Below are 24,962 nucleotides of genomic sequence, written 5' to 3' on the forward strand. Positions count from 1 at the left end.
ACATAAAATACAAAGAGCATGCCCAGTTTACCAATGGAGAAAGCAGAGAAGCAAAGAGAAATTAAAACTTCTGGCCCAAACAGGAGGGTTGAAAAGAAAGCTGGAATCTAGTTCTATCAAGGGACAAAAACCTGGTGTAAAGGATACAGAATTTAAAGCCAGACAAACCTGGCTATGGCCCAAACTCTGCCACTCACCAGGTGGGAGCCACGGGCTTCCACTTCCTCCCGTGCAAAAGGAAGAAAATAATCTTTACTTCAGAATTCACATGAATAAGAATTTGTGTGAACATCAACCGACTTGAAATGTCAATCAAGACCATGGGGACCCTTCATATTCTATCATCTCAGGACCTATGATCACTAAAAATAGCTTTTAAAGGTGTACAGATTATGAAGCTGAACTATCAACCACTAAAAACTGTGGACTGACTCACAATTCTCACTTGTCCAGGACCTCGAATCCTCAAGTCCCTCTTTATCAAATTATTCCCCAGGCAGGAAGCCTGTGGAGGAAATTTTCTCACAACTAGAGGAAGACAATTGTGCACAGAAGTTCCAAGATCTATTGACCTTCAAAAGCCTGCACATACTGTAAAGCAATTATCCTTCAATTAAAAAGAAATTTTAAAAAATGTCTGCACATCAGTAATCATTTCTGAATCACGGATGTCTGGAGTTTGTGAAATTTTAAATACGCTGGCATACAAACTAGTGCTTTTCATTCAAAACCGACCAGCCTTCTTTAGATAATAGGGATTCTTAACTTGCTCTTGCAACACCCGTGACACACAGTAATAACGTGTTGCAACAATAGAAGAGTAACCAGTCACTAGCTTATTTAATCACAGATGTCCCACCACCCAGCTGGCTCTGTTCCCGTGTGCTACTGACAGCTTCTTTGTACAGAGATTACGAAAAGCTGTGAAATGCATAAGGATTAAACGAAATAACTGATCAAAGTAACTGCAAAATAATCAGGTATTGAGACAATCACAATCACTTAAACTATGTATGTAATACAATAAAAATAATCGAGTAGACATAATTTGTGTTTAATTAAAGTGAGACTAAATTCTGCAGGGTCCATAAACCAGATATTTCTCAAGTCACTACCATGCATTTTCTTCACAATACAGGTGGACAGGTTACAAAAATGTAACTAAAATAATAATAATAAGAATTATGCATAATCACGGTTTTACTAGTCAACCTTAACCAGGTTACAGCTAGATCTGTTGTTTGTTGTTCAGTTGCTCAGTTGAGTCCGACTCTTTGTGACCCCATCGACCGCAGCACGCCAGGCTTCCCTGTCCATCACCATCTCCTGCACCTTGCTCAAACTCATGTCCATTAAGTCGGTGATGCCAACCAACCATCTCATCCTCTGTTGTCCCCTTCTCCTCCAGCCCTCAATCTTTCCCAGCATCAGGGTCTTTTCAAATGAGTGGGCTCTTCACATTGGGTGGCCAACGTGTTGGAGCTTCAGCTTCAGCATCAGGCCTTCCAGTGAATATTCAGGGTTGATTTCCTTTAGGATTGCCTAGTCTGATCTCCTTGCAGACCAAGGGACTCTCAAGAATCTTCTCCAACACCACAGTTCAAAAGCATCAGTTCTGTGCTCAGCTATCTTTACTCTTAGGTCATTAGAGAATACGTCATTTTACAAATTTGAGTATTCCATACAAATGAAGTTATTGTGGGTCTCTCTTAAAAATCAAAGCACTTTTAATTTATTTACTACCATTTTAAGCTGCTCTCTTTAAAAGAGTTTTAATTATATAGTAACTACAATGTGGTCAGACTGATTCTCAAAGAAGAAACAGAATTTCTTTAATTACTAATTACACCTCATTTTACTGACTCTTTTAAAGAAAGGCTGTTGAATGAATTGAAGGTTTTCTCAATGAGACAAGTGTCACCGTGAGTTGTTGACGTTCCATGCAAGAAAATCATGTTGAGTTTTTTGCCTCAAAACTGTACTTCAGACTTACCAGGCTCATGATCGGGTTGGACATAAGGACCCTCTCCCTTTTAGCTATCACTGCATCTAAATTCGATGTTAAGTCTGGCTGAGGCATTCATGGTCTCTCAACTAGCCTAAACTAGGCTAAAAAGTGATGATTTGGAAAATGACTTCAAGTTAAATGAGGCAGAACTTTAAAAGGCACTGTGCTTCCTTCCAAATGCTGCTAAAATTAGAATAAGGAAAAGGAAAAAAACAAAAACCCTAACGACAAAGAATGGGCAATGAGGCTTTAGAAGCCAAAAGTCACCACATTTTGAAGGCTGCAAAGTGAACGGCGGCACTGAAAATTGGTGGGCAAACTATGGACTTTTAACACACGTGGTGGGACAAGTGGGTGTTCAGATGGAAAAAAAGAATATAGGGACTCCTATTTTAAACAAAGCGTTAAATCAAGTCCAGGTGAATTCTAGAACAAACAAGAAAAGAAAAACGATGGATGCTTTTAGAAAATAAAAATGGGAGAATATCCTCATGATTTCAGGTCAGGAAGGACTTTTTTTTTTTTAACTATCAAATATGATTTTAAAAAACTCAAAGCAAGTGATCAAATGTACTCAAGACCTTTACAGTTTCTTCTGCTTGTCCTTCATTTCTGCTGCTCCATGCTTTCCTTTGAAAAGTTTTTTTTTTTTTTTTTTTACTATTTTAAAAAACTGTATCTGCTGGCTATAAATACTCTTAGTTTTACTTTATCTAGGAATGTCTTTATTTCACCCTTTTCCCCTGAACGTATTTTCACTGCATACAGAATCCGGGATCAACAGATCCTTTCTTTTTGCACTGGAAAAATGTCATGCCACACCTTTCAGGCCCCTGGGGTTCTGATGAGAAGGCTGTCAATCAAGTATCCTTCCCATCTATATAGTGGGTCACTTTTTCCTGGCTATTTTCAAGATTTTTTTGGGGGGGGGGGTCTTTTATTTTTGGCAATCTGACTGGATGTTTCTGGGCATGAATTCTTTTTGGTTTATCTTATTTGGGGTTCACACAGCTTCTGGAATTAGTAGATTTATATCTTTACCAAACTTGGGAGAATCTCCCAACTTTTTTTGGAATTTTTTTTTTTTCCCAGCAGCACACTCCTTTCCCCTCTTTCCTAGGGTCTGATGATGCAAATATCTGACCATTCATTATTGACCGACAAGTTCCTCAAGCTAAGTTCATTATTTCCCAGCGTTTTTCTCTTCATTATTCAGAATGGTTATTTTCTATTGGTTGATCTTAAAGTTCGCTCAGACTCTTCTGTCATCTTTCTGCTACTGCATCCTTCCAGTGATGTTTTCTTAAAAAAAATATTTTAGCTATCGTAAAAATTTCAGTTCTAAAATGTCCATCTGAGTGTTTTTCACAGCTTCTATATCTTTTGCTGAGTCTATTAGTTACTGCTGTGTTACGAATTACCACAAACGTTGTGACTTAAAAGAACACACATTTCCTGTCTTACACACTCTGTCCATCAGAAGCTGGCACCGCTGGGCTGCATCCTTCACTTGGCTTCAACCGAGGTGCCGGCCAGGGCCCTACTCTTGTCTGCGGCTGGTCTGGTGCAGGTCTGGTGGTGTTCGCTTCCCTCTGTGAGGTTCAGGGCCGGTGCTTCTCACTCATCGTCAGCGGGAAGAAGGATTTCGTAAGACACAAAAAGCCCTAACCAAAAATGCAAAAGGCTGATTTCCAACCACAACAGACTTGATGTCCTACCCATGAAAAGACATCACCTGGAAGGTGAAAATACGAGGTACAGAGGTGGAGAAGACACCTGAAACACACCTAACCCAAGGACAGGTCACCCCACACACCAGTAAGAAAATGACAGGTGGCTCAGGATTCAAAACAACCAGCAGAGGCACGCAGAGGGGCACTTCACAAGAGAGAAGATCCAAACGCCTGAGCAACACATGAGAAGGCGCTCAATCTGAACAGGCGTCCGAGAAACACAAATTCAAACTACAAAGTGATACAGCTAAATTCTAATCTATTCACAAAAATTAAAAAGCCTGAAAACAGCAACTGGTAGCAGCGTGCCTGCTACAAGTCCTACATGTGGTTAGTGGAAATGCATTTCAGTGCAACAGCTGGAGAAACTGGTGAAGCTGTGTCACCCAGGAAAGGTGTATCTCTGACTCAGCAATTCCACTCTCAGACACACATCCTAGAGACACCTGCACACGGGTGTGCAGGGTACGTCTGCAAGGACGTTTTCTAAAGACTGCGACACTCCCAAAGCGGAAACAACTCTTCCCAGCAGAATGGACACCACGTGGTACAGCCAACCATGTCCCAGACACAGCAATGAAACCGAAGACATCACTGCTCCATGCAAACCATGGCTCAATCTCATGAATCTCACAAACACCCAGGAAAAGAGGACATGAAATGACACATAAATGAGGTCATTCATATAAAGCTCACAAATAGGCAAAAATAACAATATATTCCATGTATCTGCACAGAGGTGGTAAAACCATAAAGGAAAGCAAATAACTGATTTCACAGAAGCCAAAGTATGTTGTGATCTGCAGAACACAGTGAAGTCCTGAGGTTTGGCAATGTTCTGTCTTATCTATAGCAGGTAAAGCGGTATTCACTTAAATTACTCATTCAGCTGTACATATGCATCTTGTGCATTTTTCTTTTTGCCTGTACAATTAACTATGAAAGGTGTTATGCTTCTATTCACTCTTCTGCTTTTATCTGTTCCCATAACTACCACTGGCCGTAAGTAACTGACCACCAGTTACTCAAGACGGCTTAGCAATAGCATCCTTAGAGAAGGAGAGGACGAGCATCTTCAAAGCACCTAACCAGTAGCTGATCTTACAATGGCAGAAGAATTAGACGTCAATCAGCAGTTTATGTGCTATTTGGAAGAAGCAGAATTAGAATATAGGTAATTTAACCAGAGCACAGTTAAGTCAAAGACACTTGAAGACTTTACTGTCTTGCTTTCCTGACTCACAGAAGCCGTAAACATTGGTTGCTTGAAAGCATGACGTCTCAGGGTGATCTATGATATAGCAACAGGTAACGAACATCATACCATGGAATGTAAGGTAAAAACATAAGATGCTTTGAGGTGAGAGCACAAAAAAATAAAGAGAAAAATTCAGTGAAAAGATAAAGCACTCCAACCTTGAGCACCCTTCCTGAAAGACCAACAATTTCACCATCCTTTGGCTCCACCACCGTGGCCGTGTTCACGTCGCCGCTTCCCGTTGTGTCAATGATATCGATGATTTTCGGTTTCCCGTCAGTTGTAACCTGAAGATTAAGAGACCATTAAAACATGAATTATAGAATCCGCTTTTATCCTGAAAGCAATGCCAGCCCCCAAATGTGTGTCTGTGCGTGCACACGTCCCCGTATATAAACTATCCTATAAAATCTGCATTCATTTATAAGTGGGAACTGAGCTGTTTTAAGCCAAAAGCTTGACAAATACTCTCAAGAAAATGTAGTCATATATTCAGGTAACTAGTTCCTGAGCACTTACCATAGGCCACACTCCGCTAAGTGTGGGGAATATACAGCAAGGACCAGTACAGAAAATTCTTGACCTCACAGACTTTGTGTTATATGGACTCAATAAACCAATAAATACGTAACATGTCGGTCGGCAGTCACGACAATCAAGAAAGTCGAGCAGGCAAAGGAAGACAGGTGGTACCGGGCGCTTAGTGCTCACGAGGCTGGGCAAGAAAGGTCTCGCTGAGAACGTCAACATTTGGAGAGAGATCTGAAGAAGGTGAGCTTGGGGCTGGACGAGTACAAAGCTTGAAGGGAAAAACGCTTACTAACAGTTCATCACTGGAGGCCACAGTAGCCCTCCAACTGAAGTCAGGTTCAGGCTCACCCCTCACAGCCGCCCCCTCCCCAAGCCCTTCCAGCCCGGGAAGCCAACACCCACCTGGGTGCTCAAGCCAGAAACGCAGGAAGTCCTTCTCGGCCTCTCTTGTTCAGTGCTCACAGCCAGCTTCCCCAGAGGTCCTTCGTTCTACCTCTTTAGTGCGGTTCAGACCCACCTTCTCTGGACGTCCACTACTGGCTTCCTGAGCTTCTCCCCCACCGTCACCTCCTGCCTTCCTGACGGGACGCCGCCCCCGGGAAGCCCTCCAGGACCAACAGGAGCATCCTCCTGACCCTGACCTCTCGGTCTCCTTTCCACTCCTCGGCCGTGGCCGCCACCCTCCTGCACCAGGCCCTTCTGCTGAGAACTTTTTGTCCCTTCAGTTGTCCATAAAGGTCCCGGTCTCGTCTCAGGGACCCCGTTTTCTAGAGAACGCTGCCCATTCACAGAGACCTCCCTGCTGGCCTCATCTAAGCGTGCATCACCCTAAACCCGATCATTCCGCCTCACGGTACCGTGGGGCCTTTGCAGAACTCACTCCACTTGCTTCGTAACCACGGCTGGGGCTCTTCCCTGACTTGCACTAGTGGAAGGGAGGCGCCACTGGGGCAGGGGCCGTGTCTGTTTTATTCCCCACATTAGTCCAAACCCAGCAGCGTCTGTTAGGCACGCGAGGCTCCTGGCTTGTTGGACAGCCCGGCACTCCTTACTCGGTATTAAGATGGAATTTCCTCAGCTGTGGGGTCGCAGTCAGCCCCACCCTTTCAAAGCTGGGCCCTCCCACGGTAACACTGAACACCCCACTGCCTTCGAGGGGGGCAAAAAAAAAAAACCCCATTCTGGGGCTCTTTCTGGGCTAGCTTCGCCAAGGGGATTTGTTGCATTCAAGAGACACGTGTTGAGTGAGCAGCGGGAATCACGTGCACAGACCCAAAAAGGACAGGAAAAAAAAAGACCCCTGCCCTCATGAGCGAAAGAGGAACAGACGGCCGGTGGGAATATGCTGGATGCGGCAGGGAGCTCAAACCTGGCACTCCGCACCCACCTCGAGGGGTGGGAGGGAGGGGACCCATGTGTGCCCGCGGCTGACTCACGCTCACGCGTGGCCGACACCAACACACCACTGTACAGCAATCATCCTCCAATTAAAAACAAATTAATTAAAAAAGAGAGAAACAGGAATGTAAAAAAAAAAAAAAATGCCTACGGGGGGCCAAGAGCCCAGCCCTCGGATTCCCCTTCCACCCGAGCACTCACCCTCTGAGATGAAGTGCAGGGTCCATCCCGAGGAGTCTCTCCCGTCACCCCCACCCCCACCGCAGGGCACTCAGAACTCTGCAGTTAGGGTGCAGAGGAGGAGGGGGGAGTTCACTGTGTGGGGGAAACGCACACACACCTTCTTTACAAGGGAAAATGAGGGGGTGGGCTGGGGGATCTCAGATCTCACCTCAATCACCGACCAATCAGGGGCTGAGAGTTCTGTCCGGGGGCACCGCTGTTAGTTTGAGGTGATGTAATGCTTAAACTGGGTGATTATTTCTTGGGGGCTGTCTATATTAGGAATAAGTATTCTAATACACTCAGAAGGCTCCAAATCTTAATTAAAAGGCACCGCAGAAATCATATCCAAGCCCGATAAGATTATGATAAAACAAATCATACACTGATTTTGAAAGGACTGGCTAAGTACCTTCAAACATGAAGTGAAAATATAGGAATGAAGAAAAACGGCAAGATAAAAACAGAAGCCACTAGGAGGAAGTTCGAACTCTCCTATAAACTCTCCTGTAAGACTAGTTAGATCATGTATTAAGACCAGAAGCAAATAATCTCCTTGAAAACGTATTCCAAATAAGTGTGTAATTTGAAAGCTGCACCACAGCACTGAGAACACAAACCATCTGCCTTCATCTTCTCATTCAATCAGCCAACAACATCAGTGCCTTGAGATCAAGAATCGCAAGAGATCGCTAACAAGTCCGACACGGATCCTTCTCACTAGAAACCTCATTCATCAGTGTGTGAGCAAAGGAAGAGAGCCTAACGGGATTTCGTGGCTTATTCAGCATCTGCTACTGTGATCAGCTTTCCTCACTAGGACCTCTCTTTTCCATGAAAAATTCTCACATGTACAGCTTTCTATCTGTGTACTTCTCCCTTCCTCATGAGGTGAAGGGACCTACTCCACTAGAGAAGACACAAGAGGGAATTTAAGGGTAGGAAGGTTTTAGAAAGGCAAACCGGCTGACAATTCTGCAAGGAGCTCTGGGAGGAAGACAGGCAACTGCACTGCTAGCCTGAGCCCGCTGTCCCTCCACTGTGGGGGCTGGACGGTCACAGGGGTCTGAAGACACAGCTGCTGTGACAGGAGCAGAGGTGGTAAGCCCTGGGAATGGAGTGGAAGACTGAGAGAGATGCTTACTGGGCGATGCTGGTGGAACGGAACGAAAATTGCCCAAAGGTTCTTCCCCAACATCAAGAACCTCAGCTACTTTTTATCTCCAGAGAACCACTTACTGTGGCAAAGTTGGCTAGGGTTTACAGAAGATCAGAATCAGAGTGGGAAGCTCGCGAATTTTTCTGCACAAACCGCAGTGAAGGAACAAAGCGCTCACTTGAAATTTCAGGGACGATACTAAAAACACTCCTTTGAGCAAAGCATGGTATGTTGCAAACAAACACTATAAATGACTCTTATTCTAAGAACATAGTGATAAAATGAGTAAGGCAGGCTTTGCTTTCAGAAAGCTTACAATCCAGCTGGAAAGACAAAAGAAACAAGAGAACAGTGACACAGGACGATGAATAACAAATGTGAAGGACAGTGTCTAGGAAGGCATGTAAGAACACACAACTCAGCTTGCAGGAAATCAGGAAAGACAAATTGAAAGGCAAACTTAAAACTGGCAGTACCTCCTATTAGTAACTAAGTACACATCCATGATAATTTCCTCACTGTATTCTTATCTTGTTGTGTCTGGCCATGATCCCATAGTAGCCCGCCAGCTACTTATGTCCATGGGATTTCTCTAGGCAAGAATATTGAAGCAAACTGCCATTTCCTCCTCCAGGGGAGGACCCAGGGATCTAACTCATGTCTTCTGCATTGGCAGGTGGATTCTTCACCACTGAGTCACCAGGGAAGCCCCCTCTCTTATATTTTAGTGAATATGAAATTAGAAAGACATTTACAGGACTACTTGTAACCTCCATCCCCAAATTATATTTTTTCCCATGAGGAAATTACAGATATTATCACACATATACATATATTTTCCCACTCAACACAAGCACATTTCACAGAAAATGAATCTGGATAGGTGCTTTCGAGGAATTTTAACTTAACCAGGAAAAAGGTATGAAAAGCAAGAGACCAAAATGAAACGCTAAGCGCTATAGGAGGATATGAATAAACGGCTATGAGAGCCAAGAGGGAAAAGGAACTGTCAGCAGGGACTGGGGCCCTATCCCTCTTTGAAGTCCCAGGTCCTGACACAGCGGTTGGCATATACACAAAAATACACAGTATACGCGTTGGGAGATGGCTGAAGTAAATCAGCAGATATCCCCAAAGGTAACAGGCAAGGGCCCAGCCAGGTCTTACGGGATTAAATAGGCCTTTACAGGTGCCTGTAGAAAGTCTGTGGGCAGATTAAACCTCACGTGTAGCGGCATGTGCTGGGGACAGACCTGGAAGATCTGGGAAAGGGGTGGAGTGTTGTTGGTGGAAGCCCAGGGTCAGGGGCGGGGGACGGAAGTGCTGAGATGCGAACAAAGGTTATGCAATGAGCTGGAATCAGGTGGCAATGGGCTGTACAAAGTTCAGGACTGGGGGTTTTCATGCAAAGACAACTGGAAGGCCCAAATAGGTCAGTTTGATACTAAGCAAGGGTGTGATGGCAGGGTTTTTTCTTTTTTTTTAAGGAAGGGTACTCTGGCAATGCGCAGGATGACCAGTAGTGGCCAGGAGGCCCCTGAATTCCAGGTCCTGTCCAAGCTCCGTCTCTCCTCCATGAAGCCTGGCTGGCCCCCTGATCAATCTGTTAACAGTTACAGTCTGCACGACTCCGGAATCTTTTAATGCAAAACCTTAGATGCCTGAATATCTGCTGCAGAAAAGACTTAACCACTTATTTAATTATTACTCCTCTCATCCTGCCACCCTCTGCATTTAGCAAGCCTACACGCTGTCACAAGAGAGAACTGAGCCCGAGGCCATCTCCAAAGAACGGGCCTCTCCACTGTGTTCCTCAAAGTTCTCCTCCTGTCTCTGGTCCTCTGCTCAGACTTCACTGGCTTTTCAGATGTCCAGTCCAACCACCTCTTCCTATTTCACTCGCTCCTTCCACTTTATTTTTATCTACCTTCTTACCTTAATGAGGCATACACGGATCTACAAAACACATTTGTTACAGGTAAGAAGGGGGGAAAAATACCTTAAACATTCACTCGTGTTTGCAAGTCACCTTACTGAATTCTTTTTGGATGGCCATGTTTAGGTCAATCTCTCCAAGTTGTTAGAAGATAAGAGTTAAATTTTCATTTCCCTTCAAATACACTGTTGTGCAAACATTTGTTGTTACATGCACACATCTAAGGGCTTCCCAGGTGGTGCTAGTGGTAAAGAACCTGCCTGCCAGAACAGGAGAGGTACGAGATGAGGGTTCAATCCCTGGGTCGGGAAGATCTCCTGGAGGAGGGCATGGCAACTCACTCCAGTATTTTTGCCTGGAGAATCCCATGGACAGAGGAGCCTGGCAGACTACGGTCCATGGGGTCACAAAGAGTGGGACACGACTGAAGGGGCGGAGCACACACACACATCTAACGTACATTTATCCTTCAGAGAGCCGGCGATTTAAGATCCAGCGTAAACTCCCTCAAGGTTATTTAAGCCTTGCTTAAAAACATGAGTTTCTTGAACGGTTTTCTTGAGCTCTTTAAACAGTCACAGGTAACTAATTGTCTCAATTTTCAGAGCAGCGCGGTGGGATAAGAGTCACTGCCACTTTATAGAGGGAGGAACAGAATGACGGGATGAGCAGGTCTGGGAGATTCTACAAAAGCCTCTTTTCCCCAGACAGCACTCCTCCAAACTCTTCCGATCCTCTTATTATCCTGACAAAAGAGCCAGTGAACCGCGGCCTCCAGCTGTTCTCCTCCCACTTATCCCTATAAAAAGGGAACACACACCACCCCGGAATGAAACCATCACTACCCAGGAATAAAGTCTCGAGGAGGTGATGGCTGTCACTGCTGTGAGTCTCCCGAGTTATTAACATGACTGGACCATTCCAGCACAGGAGGGAAGGCATCACCTGCTTCTCTTCTGAGGCTCCAGAGCTGCCCCGCAGGGCCAGGGGCAGATGAGTGGCACTCCGCCCCGCTGCTCAAGAATTAAGGGAAGGAAGCAAGATACCCCTCAGAAGGGATTCTCTACAGTGCAGACTTGACAGTTTCCTCTTCCCCCTGAATTACATCCTAACTTCCCAAATGCTATCCCGCTTATAAGAGAGCACAATCAAGGATTTGAGAGGGCAGAGGCATGCGGGAGGAAGAGAATCCCTCAACCTTAGGGTTTTAAGACATACAGGTGAAGGACTGACACTGGGGAAGACAACAGCAATCAGTCAGGTTAGACGTTGGAGAGATGGGACCTTAAGCAATGGTGAGGTTCTGCTGACTACTGGGTTTCCCTGCAAGTCTAAGGCTAAATTTACAAAAGCCAAACTTTGAAAACTTTAATCAGAAGGCTTTCAACAGAGATCAACGCTTTTAAAAAAATTACCTTTTTCACAAGGGTACCTTGATTCAGCGATTCCAAAGGTGCCGAAGGCCAAACAAAATCGTCTTTTAAAAAATGATAAAGTACGTGGTCTTACATTTTGAGGTTGAAAAATTAAAAAAAAAAAGAAAGAAAGAAAGAAAGCATAATTGAATGCACCCTGGAAGAGTTCGCAAAAAAAAAAAAAAAAAAAAAAAACACCCCAAAACCAACAACAAACTCAATCGGGTTCTTCTTTACGTAAAAGCCTAATAAGCCCTGCGTTTCAGCTGACCCTAAACAAGTACACTGCAGAAGACGGTTTAAAAATAGCACACAGAAAACTACGGAGGAAACAATTCCGGAAGTTGACTTATCTTCTTGAAACCGGAGGCTTTCGTTGTTTCGAGATTAAAAAAAAAAAAATCATTCCACCCCAAATCAAATCACCCGAACACACACACACAAAACCCACGAAAAGTTCTGATGTGCCTCTTCTCTGAAGCCTCCCCACCACCACCACACCACCCTCCCCAGAATAATAAAATGGTAAATAACGGGCACTGGCCGCTCGGGTCCACGAGGCAGCCGCGGCGGCGGCGGAGGGCGCTGGGCTGGCAGGAGGGAGCCCGCGGGCCCCGGGGCCTGGCGGCGCCCAGGCTGGAAGGGGCTTCCCGGGGACGGGGGGGCGGCGATTAGGGCCCCGACCGGCCGCGCCGGGCCCCGCCGCTTTGTCTGGGCCGGGATTGGGGCCCAGCCCGGGCGCCCCGGGCCCCGCGCCTCCCAGCCCGAGGCTTCCTCCAGGCGCCCGGCTCGCCCTCGGCCACACAGTGGGACTCCGAGGCCCGCGTCCCCCCGCCGCCCCCCGACCCCCGCGCTGGGGCCCTCGGCGGCCGCCGCACCTGCATGCCCGGGGCCCCGGGGTCGACCCCCGTGTCCAGGACGGCGATGAGCACCCCTCGCCCGTCATACTCCGGGTAGCGGCACAGGAAGGCCGCGGCCCCGGTCTCCTTCTTCGGGAGGAGGCCGTGGAAGGGGAAGGGCTCCTCGGTCGCGGCGGTGGCCATGGACGCAGGCTGCAAGGCGGCGTGGAGGCAAACGGCCGGGCTGCGCGCGGACGAGCGGCGGCGCGAGGACAACCCGGGCGGCCGCGGGCCTGGGCTGGAGAGGAGGCGCGGACGGGGTGGGCGGGGCCGGCCGCCGGCCAATCCTAGGGCCGCCAGGGAGGGCCGGCCAATCCCGCGCCTCTACGTCAGAGCCGACGGCGCCGCTCTCCGGAAGCCGAGCCCTAGAGGTACCCTGGGCCGCAGAGAAGGGGGCGGAGCCTGAGGCGTGGCCGGAGGGGTTCGGGGGCTGGAGCCCCCCGGGGGGGTCTTAAACGAGAGGGACTAGCGGGGCGGGGATTTTTTTTTTTTTAGGGGGCGGGCCGGCTTCTAAGCAGAGGGTCCGCGTATCCCCGCCCCACCGGGGGGACAGAGAAGGAAGTGGGGGCTTGGCGTCTGGAGACGCGGGAAGACCCTCTCTGACAGTCGATGGTTTCTGAAAGTGCAGGTGTAATTGAATGAAAGTTTGCGCTCAGCTGCGGCGGAACCCCCCGGGTGGACCCGGAGCAAAGGGAGCCCAGGCGAGCTCGCTTAAACCCCTTAGGCGTGTCGGATATTGGCGAAAAGCCGGGAGATCAATTTTTTGATTTGGGAGAGTGGGAGTGAGTCTTCTGATCGGGAGTTCTTTGATTCAGTGGTGTCGGGCTGGTGTTCCCCTCTCTCGAAGGTGTGTCCCTTTGAAGAATGGTGGTGGTGGTGGTGGGGACGGGCCAGGGCTGCAGTCTGCAGTCAACAGGAAACGGGTTGCTGGCCATTCCATCGGCCTCTGTCGCCAGTAACGAAGTAGCATCCCGAAGTGGGCCCCTCCTATCCTCCTGTCTTACCCTGGGCTTCCGGGATTTCTGAAAAACAATTTTTATTTTTTCTTCCCGCCCCCACCCCGACTCTGTCTTTAAGTTGGTGTTCCTGGTTGGTCCTCAGGGTTCTTCACTCAACTGAAAGTGAAAGTCACTCAGTCTTGTCCACTCTTTGCGAACCATGGACTGGATGTAGCCTGCCAGGCTCCTCTGTGCATGGAATTCTCCAGGCAAGAATACTGGAGTGGGTTGCCATTCCCTTCTCTGGGGGGATCTTCCTTGACCCAGGCATCGAATCTAGGTCTCCTGCATTGAAGGGGATTTCTTTACCATCTGAGCCACCAGGGAAACCCTGATAGAGCCATAATTGGCAGTTTTCCAGATTAAGAGTGGCTGCTATCAATTGCTCCATGCTGCCCCAGTGGCACTTTAATAATTTTTCTGTCTGTATTCATGCCAGGGTAATCTCAGTCTTTGTGAGGATGTGCCAAGGATGGGTGCCTTTGGCAATCTGGTCAGCCTTAAGATCAGCTTCTCAGAACAATTTTAAACTCATAAAATATAATACAGAGAATTACAAAAGAAATTATGTTGAAATAGTTATCAAAATATGAAAACCAACTTTATTATACAGAAATAGTTTTATACATGTGTATATGTAGTTACACATATGCCTCTTTGCATAAAGTAAACAGGAGCTAGTGCCAAATCTAATAAGTGCCCGTAATTGCACAATAGTAAAGAGCATAAATGATATTTTGAGACCTGTCCTGTGACAAGAAACTGATTTTTATGAGTGACATAGGAACAAACAGTAATGCTAACACCACTCCGGTTATTACCTGCATCTATAATTGAAGGAAATACTTAACTAAAAGGTTAGTGGAAGTTAAGCTGTATTTCTCTTGTTCTACTCAAGCTTTTGAACCCCTCAGATTCTATCATGGACTCCAGGTTATGAATGCATGGTGTCAAGGGAAATCCTATGTACACCAGTTTCCACTTCACGGGATTGGGGGATTCTCCATGAAGTCTCAAAAATTACTGTAAAGGCTGTGCAGGTTTTTTGAATTGATTACTTGCCCATTCATTCTACTCTATAAGTCTTAGAGAAGAACGTTCTCTTTAGTGAAGAGGAAACAGGATAGTTAAAGTTTTCCTTCCTACTCCCAACTGTGTTTATGTTACCTCGAAAAGGACTTACAGTGATTGAGAAAGAAAAGAGAAGGACAAACTCAGAAGACATTCAAGAAAAACATATAGTGACAGAGTGGAATAGCTTCCAGGTTCAACTGTGGTCCAATCGTTTCATTTTACAGATGAGGAGCAAAGATAGACAGGTTTACTGACTGCCACAGGTTACAAAATGAATTGATGAAAAAGCTGGATCCCTATTCTGTCTGTCTGTGATGTTTTCTACCACACCAGTCGAGCTCTGCTGGAATGTCACCCAATGAATGGATGGGGAATGAACTATTCACTATGAAACCAAAGTGGCAGGCTTTTTATTAGACTCCTGTAGCAGTGTTTAAAAAATTTCTTCTGCTTATGTATCCCATAAAAATGTTTTAGAAAGATTATGTACCCTCTTATATAGTTTTAATATAACTTAGAATTTGTCATCATACTCTCAAGGAATAAAGGATGTAATATCTGACATTTTATAAATATTGATATTCTTTAAACTTCTATGTCATTCATTTAAATGTAGCTAGTTGAATGTTACTCTTTGATACTGTTGTTGTTTGACACTTAGCATTGTACATTTATATACCTGAACATATTCCATTTAAATTCAGACATTTGACATCGCTCTTTCTTCTTGAAATTTTATCATTCTACACAGAATTTTATCCTAATGTAATTTATCTTTATAATGGAAAGTCCTACTGATCATTTATTATCTGCAACAAAAATATGTTAATATTTTAAAATTTTTCCTGGGATCAAAGTGTTAATATTTTTCTTTTGGATTATCTTTCAGGTTGATCAAAATGACAAACATCCTAAGCTTTACTATTTGGTTAAGATAAAAATTACAGAACAAAAAGAAAATTCTTATTGAAAATGCATGTCTTAAAAAGATGCATGAGATGCATGCTTTGGGGCTGTGATTAAAGATTTTGCTGACAGTTTTTCAAATCGTCCATTTATTTGATGTCCAAGAAACTGTTTCACCTGCAGGAGATGTACCACAATAAGATGCCTTTTTATCTTTAAAGCAGGAGACCCAGCTGTGAAACAGGTGGGAAGGCAGTATGTCCTTCCATCACAGGCACATCTTCAGGCAGGTCAATTTGGAAAAGAGGAGATAGGACATTTAAGCCTCTGGAAACTGATCGGACTGAAGTTATCCAGGACGTTGTACCACAGTTCGAAGACCACTGCTTTTTAAAACCTCTGTAATCACTTGAGCTCAGGACGCAGTCATTTACGCTTTGTCTTGGAGCCCCAGTATTCTTCACTCTGTGTTTTTACCCCGCTGCTCTCTGGATTTAATGACATTCCCAGCTAAGTAACTCTTTCAAAGCCCAGTCCGTTTGCGCAACCGGACAAACCGCTCAAGGGTTCATCCATCATTGGCTCTCCGAAGGAAACAATGAAGATAGAGATAAACACAACCAGGGCTTAGGAACGGGGAGGAGGAGGAAGGGGAGGACGGGACACCGCAGGGTCAGGAGGGCAAGGCCTGGTATCCGGAGCGAAGTGTCGGACAGGACGCCCACACCTTCCCAGGCAGCACTGTCGGAGCGGGAAGCGCTGAGCCGGGTGTCCCCAGGCCCACCTCCCTTCCGCATCACCTGCGGGGCGGAGGGGGCAGCGTGCCAAGGCAGATGCGGGCAACAGCAATCTCTTCCCCTGAATCACCTGCTTTGTAAGTATTGTGGCACCGTATTGTTTACAGAAAATCCTTTGATCAAGCATCCCAGGCCGCGCCGAGGTTGGGAAAGCATCCCACGTGTCCAGATGCCTGGCTGGGCAATCCAGCGCCGTTCGCCAGCGAGGCCCCTCCTCCCGTGGGCGGCCCCCCAGGCAATGACCCCGGGGAGAAGGGACGGGAGGGACGCTCGGGTCCTGCGAGATGAGCAACTTCCTTGACAGCCGACTGGGGCTGGAGGACTCCCCCGGCGGCTTTGCCAAGCCTTCCGCTAGACTGCGGGGCACCCAGCGCTGGCTTTTCTCGTCTTTACTCAGGGGTCGGGCTCGCGTCGCGCCCTCACGGCTCTCCCAAACCTTTGGTGGACTTTTGACCGGTTTCCCTCGCCCAGGCATTTCCCCCGATAGCATCCTTGCTCCTTGAAGCCGGGCTTGGCATCTGCTTCTCGGAGGATGCGGATTACAGCAGCTCACACCAGAGAAAGGGAGATTCAGGTGTTTCAGACTTGAGCACTGTCGCCCCCCGGAGGCAAAGGCCGTCCTTGCCCAGCGTACAGGCCCACTGCCTGGACCATCTCCAGGGCACAGTCGGATGGACCAAGGTGTTCCACAAAGTTTAAGGCCCAGGGCTGTGCTTAGCTGTAAACGAGGCTGGGAGATTAAGTTCTGACTTCTTGCATGGGCAGGCAGGACTGATAATGTGGGAAAGTCTATAAGCATAGGCCTTTCCAAAGATGCCTAAGTTCAAAAGATTTGTTCATCATACCAAACATTCACTATGCCAACATATAAATAATATCTATTCGTTTAGTCTTAAGATTTACATAATTCTGAATAACTCTGATACTTGCTACTCTATTTCTATTCTTTTTCTATTTCTATTCATTCTACCTCTGAACTCAATTAAACAATGTAACACAGGTCCAGCTCCGAGAAACTTCAATAAGAGAAATAATAAACTAGGCAATTTGGATCAAGACTCCTGCTGGGAATATTGAGGGAAAACTGGATGACATATGAAAAATACCTGCTTGTAGGCCTCCTAGGGCTAGCAGTAGGGTGAAGAATTTCTGGAGCAGATATAAACCCAGAGCCTGGAGCCAAACTTTTAAGACAGTCTTGCCTTTCAGGGCAAAGGGAAGTGGGGAGAAAAATCCTGGAAAAATTGAAAAGTTGAAGACCATGTACCTCTGGGGTGGGCCATATTAGAGGGCCATTCATGTCTCCCCTGCGCAGAAATTGGTACTGGGAGGTGGATGTGAGCTGCTGAAGCTGAAACTCCAATACTCTGGCCACCTGAGGTGAAGAGCTAACTCATTGGAAAATACCCTAGTGCTAGGAAAGATTGAAGGCGGGAGGAGAAAGGGATGACCGAGGATGAGATGGTTGAATGGCATCACCGACTCAATGGACATGAGTTTGAGTTAACTCTGGGAGATGGTGATGGACAGGGAGGCCTGGCATGCTGCAGTCCATGGGGTCGCAAAGAGTCGGACACGACTGAGCGATTGAACTGAACTGGGAGGTGGCTTTAGGAATCTGGAGACCTGAACTTTAGTCCTAGCTCATTGCTTTGTCATTTTAACAAGACAGTGAACCTCTCTGGACTTCAGTTTACGTGTTTGCATGCGAAAGAGTTAACGGAGACCGCTTCCTTTATAGTTATGGGGGGATATTTTTGAATCAATTTCAAAACAGTACATTTTATTGTCAGTTAATCTAAGAAAGTTTAAACATGTCCCTCAGGGCATGTGCTTTTAGCATACCAAGGCTAGAGTTGTCAGTTCCTGAGAAATAGAGTCGATGTTATATAAATAGGACAAGTGTTGAGTTTTTCACATAGGAGAGAGAGGTGCCTTTGGAAGGAAATAAATACTTGGAGAGATGAGATGCATTTAACCGCAGATGTTTAGTGCAGATAAACAAGTGCACGCCACAGTGTAAGTCTCCATTTTCTTCTCCTTTCTGGGACCAGCGCGGCCCTTTACCCCTCTGACCAGCTGTCCCTGGGACCAGAGACCACCCCTTCCTTCTGCAGAATCAGTAGAACGTGGGCAGAATAGCAAGTCCATTGGCTTCCAGAGGACTTTTGGAGCCAGTAGACTTAACAGACACACAAAATACACGCAGTGGATTCGGGTTGATTCTTTGTGGAGATCGCGATGGTGTGTCCTCATTTAAGAAGCGTGGGGAGGGCTTAGGCTTCCCTCCATGCAGGGCACACGGTCCCCGCTGTGTGGGCAGGAAGGATGCCCCCATGTTCTTTCTGGCTGTAGGTGAAGGGACTAAGAGTCTTCCTGTGCTCAGGCGATGAGAAGCAGCGGGCGTGTAGTGTGTGATGGAGGGTTGGAGCGAGGTTCTTGAAAGCTGGCTCTTGGGCCCCGCTGCTGGGGGGCTGAGAACACTCCATTCTCCGGAACTATTGTATTCTCAGAAAAGCCCTAGCCCACTGGGCTGCTGCTTTCGGTTTGATTATGGTGAACCCCCCGTGTTGCTGCTTAGTCACTAACTCATGTGCAACTCTCTGTGACCCCCTGGACTGTAGCCCACCAGGCTCCTCTGCCCATGAGATTTCCCAGGCAAGAATACTGGAATGGGTTGCCACTTCCTTCTCCAGGGGATCACCCTGGACCAAGGATCAAACCCTCATCTCCTGCATCGGCAGGTGGATTCTCTACCACTGAGCCACCCTCCTTATATTAAATACTTTTATTTCATAGTCTTTGGAATTTTGTTTTACTTAATCAAAAGAGCTTTACCTAGAACAGAGCATGTGGTATATTTTGTTCCACCCTCATTCGTTATGTGTATCAGTTAGCAAACACATTGCTCCCATTGAATCCCAGGACAGTAAATCACGCTTGTGTGGACAGACATGAATTAAGTTGTGCAATGCAGGAACCACCCGAGGACAGTTCCTGCCCTCTGAGGTGGCACTGCGGGAGGCATCTCAGAGCCGTGGGTCTCTCTCGACAGGACAGGCACAGGCTGGGCCAGCCCAACCACTGCAGCTCTTGATATTTGCACACCTGCATGGGATTTCTGAAGTCCCATCCATCTGCCCAAACTCGGAGTGCGAGGAAAACTTGTTAGGTTCAGGTTCCAGCTAAAGGCCGGTCCTAATGATGGCCCCAGGGCTTCCTGGTGGCTCAGCTGGTGAAGAATCCGCCTGCAATGCGGGAGACCTGGGTTCAATCCCGGGGTCGGGAAGATCCCCTGGAGGAGGGCATGGCAACCCACTCTAGTATTCTTGCCTGGACAATCCCCATGGACAGAGGAGCCTGGTGGGCTACAGTCCAGGGTCACAAAGAGTCAGACATGACTGCGAGGCTAAGCACAGACAGTGTAATGATGAGCCCAAGTGTCCTGACTCAATGGAGAGAAGCCAAGAATATGCGAGTAAAAGCACTTAGAAGCTAAGGGGTCTTGCCTCTGGGGACTAGCTCTGCCACTCATTAGCTTCATGACCTTTAACAAGGCCTCAGTATCCTCAATTACAAACCTGAAGGTTTTATCAGGGTTAAATGAGAAAAAGTACCTTCCACAGCGACAGTAAATAATCAAATAATCACAATTATTACAGCTGGGCTCGGATGCCATAGCGACTTAGTGTGTGGGGGCCGGTCATATCATTTGGCATCCTGCCACCTAGAGTTAAGACTTCCAGAAAACAGGCAATTCAGTTTTTTTTTTTAAAAAAGAATTATTTAGTTTGTAAGAAATGGTCTGTAAAAATCAACTGAGGCTGGGCTTCCCTGGTGGTGCAGTGATTAAGAGTCGGCCTTACAATGCAAGGGATACCAGTTCCATTCCTGGCCCGGGAAGATCCCATGTGCTATGGAGCTACTGAAGCTCGTGTGCCTGGAGCCCATGCTCACTGAATCAAAGAAAAGCAAGAGAAGTCACGGCAAAGAGAAGCCCGCACACCGCAATGAAGCAGCAACTAGAGAAAGCCCGCATGCCGCAATGAAGACCCAGCTCAGCCCGGAAGAAAATAACTAAATATAAAAAAAAATCAGCTGAGGCATGGAGTAAAGAGACCTTAAAAACCTGTTTTCTTGAGGTAAAGAGATCAGTTGGCTCCATTGTTGGTGAGATGTAACATGGACAGATAGGCTTTTTACTATTTCTAGAATTTAGAATTCTAAAAATTAATTTGCTTTAGGGAAAGACATCTCCAATCTCAAAGAATCACAGTGTCAGGCATGACTGAGCGACTAAAAGCACGACAGCATGTATTTGCTAACTTTTCTTTATCCATTTGTCTGTTGATGAACATTTCCGTTGTTTCCACGTCCTGGCTGTTATGCATAATGCTGCAAAGATCATGGGAATATAGATGTCCTGTCAAGATCCTGATTTCAATTCTTTGAATATATACCCAGAAGTGGGATTCCTGGAGCATCTGGTGGTTCTGTTTTTAATTTTTTGAGTGACCTTCATACTGTTTCTCATAGCAGCTGCATCATTTAACATTCCCATCAAGAGTGTACAAGAGTTCCAATTTTGCCATATCCTTGCCAACACTTCTCTTTTTAATTTTTTTATAATAGCCTGACAGGTGTGAGGTGATACCTCATTGCACCTTTGATTATAATTAAAAACATTGCAATTCCACTGCTCTGAAATAGAGACCAATAGCCAAAATTAGACTTTTACTATGGATTAGAATTTCATACACAAACTTTTCATTTAGCATTGCATCATTCTCATTTTCAGAGTTTAAAACATTTATATACATGATCTCTATATAGTTCAAAGAATATACCAAATTAAAAAAAAAATTCCCAATTTTTAACCACTTCAATTGTTTCTAAGTAATTAAATGATTGTGATGTTCAGAACTGAGGACTTACTATAGAAGAAAGCAAACTGCAAAGCTACACGTAGGAAAACATGCTGCAGTGGTCACAAGGTTAAATTATGTGTTTAGTTCTAAAATTGCAATTCCATTATAATCATTATTAACAGGGGTAAAAATGTCATGTACAAGCTTTAATTCAATTTCTGTGTCTGTGTGTGAAAATTCTGGACAATGTTGCTTATCAAAACCAGTTCCTGTAGGTTTATCCATTCAGCTTTGCCTTTGCAACAGCGCCACCATCTGGTTAGAATGTGCCTTTACAGGCTGGTGTCCCACCTTGCTGGGTCAATTGTGATTCTGTTCCAGGGAGTGAATTCTGGTGAATCAGTCTCAGCAGAGGACCACCCTGAAGATGCTGGTCTGATAGGCGCTAGAGGACAAAAAGCATAGGGGATGCTGGAAACATAAGAAACTAAGAAGTTATGTCAAGTGTATAAACAAGAGAAGCTGAAAGTGTTAGTCGCTCAGTCCTGTCCGACTCTTTGCAACCCCATGGATTGTAGCCTGCCAGGCTCCTCTGTCCATGGGATTCTCCAGGCAAGAATACTGGAGTGGGTTGCCATTCTCTTCTCCAGGGGATCTTCCCGGCCCAGGAATCAAACCTAGGTCTCCTACATTGTAGGCGGATTCTTTACCATCTGAGCTACCACGGAAACAAAACCGACCATGTAAACTTGGAATGCTTCTTTACTTCTAATTGACCCATCCTCTTTTAGAAAGATGTACTGGAACTGTTTTGTTTTTTTTTTTTTTTTTTTAGTTGGAGCAGAGGGGAGACACTCAGCATCAGGAACAGCTGGACAAATCATCCTTGAACCACAGAAGGACGACTGTGCGATGACATTTGCATGTAGAACTTGGGCACGTGTTCCTTTGTGGACTGTCATCCACAGTTCCTGGGTCATTTCCATCTTCTACAGCCCTTCGTTCCTGAGGGACCACCCTCCCTGTCCCCCAGATTTGACATTTCAGTGAATCCCCCAGGATGTACAGCCTTCTTAGTTGAGGACTGAGGGAGGTACCCAAACTGGTGGGTCCAGGTGGTGTGCCAGACTCTTCCTGGCTGCTAGGCAAAGCCAGGCACTGCGTTAAGAGCTAGGTCACTTGCAAGAAGTCTTTGATGCAATAGCCTCTTGGGTTTTCTGAGCAATGTGTCTCGTGCGCAGTAGGTACCTCGTAACTATTTAGGATTAATGGTTTCTAGGACTGGCATTATGGATGTCATCTTTGCAGCCCACCGTTCTGCCTACATGTACGTGTGTGTGCTCCATCGTGTCCGACGCTTTTGAGACCCTTTGGACTTCAGCCTGCCAGGCTCCTCTGTCGAATTTTCCAGGCAAGTATACTAGAATGGAGTGCCATTTCCAGTAGTCCAGATCTCCAGGGGATCTTCCCGACCCAGGGATCAAACCCAGGTCTCCTGAGTCTCCTGCATTGGCAGGCGGGTTCTTTACCACTGCGCCTCTGGGAAGCACACCATTCTGGCTAGAGAAATGAAAATTTTGAAACAACAAGGCATCCCTGTGTTTCTAAGTATGAGTCTATTGAAGGAAACAATCTAATATCGTCAATTTCCTACCAGAATGCAGTTTCCCATTGTTTACGCTGAGTCCTGTTGAGCATACGTCCATGACGACTGCTCAGACGATTCCCCGTGGCACCCCCTCAAACGGGGAGGCATCTGTTTGGTCTCAGCTGGGAAAGCATGCTAAAAACGTCCTCACTTTGTCATTGAATCAGTTTTTTTGGAATGTGTATGCTCCAAACGAGATGCTGCTTACATTTCTTTTTTAGTAAGGTATTTCACATTTACCGTCTATTTCTGGAGGATGCAAGGTCTTTAAATACAAGTCGAGGACTTGTTTTTGCTAGCTAAAAATAGTCACTGTTTTACTTGCAGTGTGAAATGATCAAAGAGGAGAGTTTCTTCACCAAATATCTGAAAAGACTTACTCCTGAGATAAAAACTGATGTGGACACATGGAAATATTAGCTCAGCAGAAAAATCACTTTCCACTCTAAGACAAAAAAATAGGCTAACAAAACTGAATCCCAAAGGGGGTTTTTCATAGCTGATTTTTGAGGATAAGCTGAAAATTTACTTCTGCACAATGGTGGGGGGGAGTGGGATGGGAGGGTGGGGGTGAAGGGTGACGGGTGACGGGTGGACAATCAGGTTATATAGAAGCTTATAATAAGGGGCAGGTAGTCTGAACACCAGAAGATTACTGTTAATTAAGGAAAACCAGGAAATATCAAGTTAAGGAATATATAGCACTGTTGTGCTCTATCTATGTATGGGAAGATGCAAGAATCTGGGCTTCCTGAAATCATTCGTTTAGTGAGTATCTCGGCTATCTGGGACCAGCATCCTGTGATGTGATTTTTCACATGCTTAGCTCCTCCTCATAGTGGGCAGTGGTGGCAGGCTGAGACCTACCAGATCACAGGCATTGGTTTTTCCCGGGCTCCCCGTGGGTTCAGAAATTCACATTTGGAGAGCTGGTGTAGCTGATGGCTGTGTCATCCTTGTTTATTGCTGTGACAGGAAATACTCCATTTCATAGGGCTGGCATGCGGAGGCTGCCCGTGACCTCCCTGCCAGCAGCTGGGGCCCAGTGCTCCCTGCAGTGGGATCTTGGCGGCGTCTCTTTGAGTTCACTACAACCCCCGGGCTTCCACATCTCTATTCAACTTCCCCTAGGTCTTCAAAAATGTCTCCACATTAAAAGTTCTTTCTGATTTTAACTTTTGTTTATAATCTGAACTTTTAGTCTGAACCAAATTGTTTGGTTCAGTGCAGGAGACACAGGATACTCGGGTTTGGGTTCGGGTTCGATCCCTGGGTCGGGAAGATCCCCTGGAGAAGAAAATGGTAACCGACTCCAATGTTCCTGCCTGGAAAATCCCACGGACAGAGGAGCCTGGCGGGCTACAGTCCATGGGGTTGCAAAGGGTTGGACATGAATGAGCGTGAGGCTTCCCCTCTATTACAGACATTTTCATAAACATCTATGGAAGATATATTACAAATCTCTGTATGAAGCTCAGAAAGACAGAGCTTAAGACAGCATGCCTGTTTGGCATGGATACTGCTGATTTAAAAAAAAAAAAAAAGCCCAGTGTCAGAGACGAAAGTTAAGTTTTATTTCAGCCTGCGAGACGGCATTTCAGGTAGCTCTGAGAAACTGCTCCAAGCTGTTCCTGCAAGGGGAGGAGCTAGGAAATGAAGGAGTTTTGCAGCAAAGGGCAGGTACTTGGGAACATCAAAAGATACTGCTAATTAAAGAAATGGGGTATGTCAAGGGATTTGGGGCTTTTCTCTGGTTGAGAAGAGGCAAGAGCCAGGGCTGTCTGAAATCATTCCTGTGATATGCATCTCAACTCTCTGGGGCCAGAATCCCGTGATTTCACATCCCGAGTTTCCTGAGTGTTCAGAGCAGGGAATGGCTGTATTCTGATGGCTGCTAGAAGGCAGGCGTTCTTTTCAGCCCTGAGTTCCCTCAGGGCTCAAGGTGGAGGGCTGCAAAGGCTGATGATTGTGACACCCTTGTTTACTGCTATAGCAGAAAATATTCCGTTGCTCAATACCTACAGCATCACCACTATGCAATCCTTCAGGCGACGAGGCAGAGATGATTTAGCAATTAAATAAGTCTAAGAACACATCCGATGCTATTCTTTG

The 24,962-nt window shown here is 46.2% G+C and overlaps 1 protein-coding gene across 3 annotated transcripts in view; it reads right to left on the minus strand.

Moving 5' to 3' along the window:
* The window catches only part of TPP2 (tripeptidyl peptidase 2), a 60,840-nt gene extending 48,017 nt beyond the window's left edge, over positions 1-12,823 (minus strand). For 2 of the 3 annotated variants that reach the window (XM_043477708.1, XM_043477707.1), the window contains exons 1-2: positions 12,539-12,823; positions 5,158-5,286 (exon numbers count right to left, since the gene is read on the minus strand). In XM_043477708.1, coding sequence (XP_043333643.1) covers positions 5,158-5,286; positions 12,539-12,703 — 294 coding nt within the window. In that variant the 5' untranslated portion in view covers positions 12,704-12,823. The remainder of the gene's footprint in view (positions 1-5,157; positions 5,287-12,538) is intronic. The other variant, XM_043477709.1, reaches the window with a different exon arrangement.
* Positions 12,824-24,962: the final 12,139 nt, after the last annotated feature.

Source organism: Cervus canadensis, chromosome 9 (assembly GCF_019320065.1).
Source record: "Cervus canadensis isolate Bull #8, Minnesota chromosome 9, ASM1932006v1, whole genome shotgun sequence".
Taxonomy (NCBI): domain Eukaryota; kingdom Metazoa; phylum Chordata; class Mammalia; order Artiodactyla; family Cervidae; genus Cervus; species Cervus canadensis.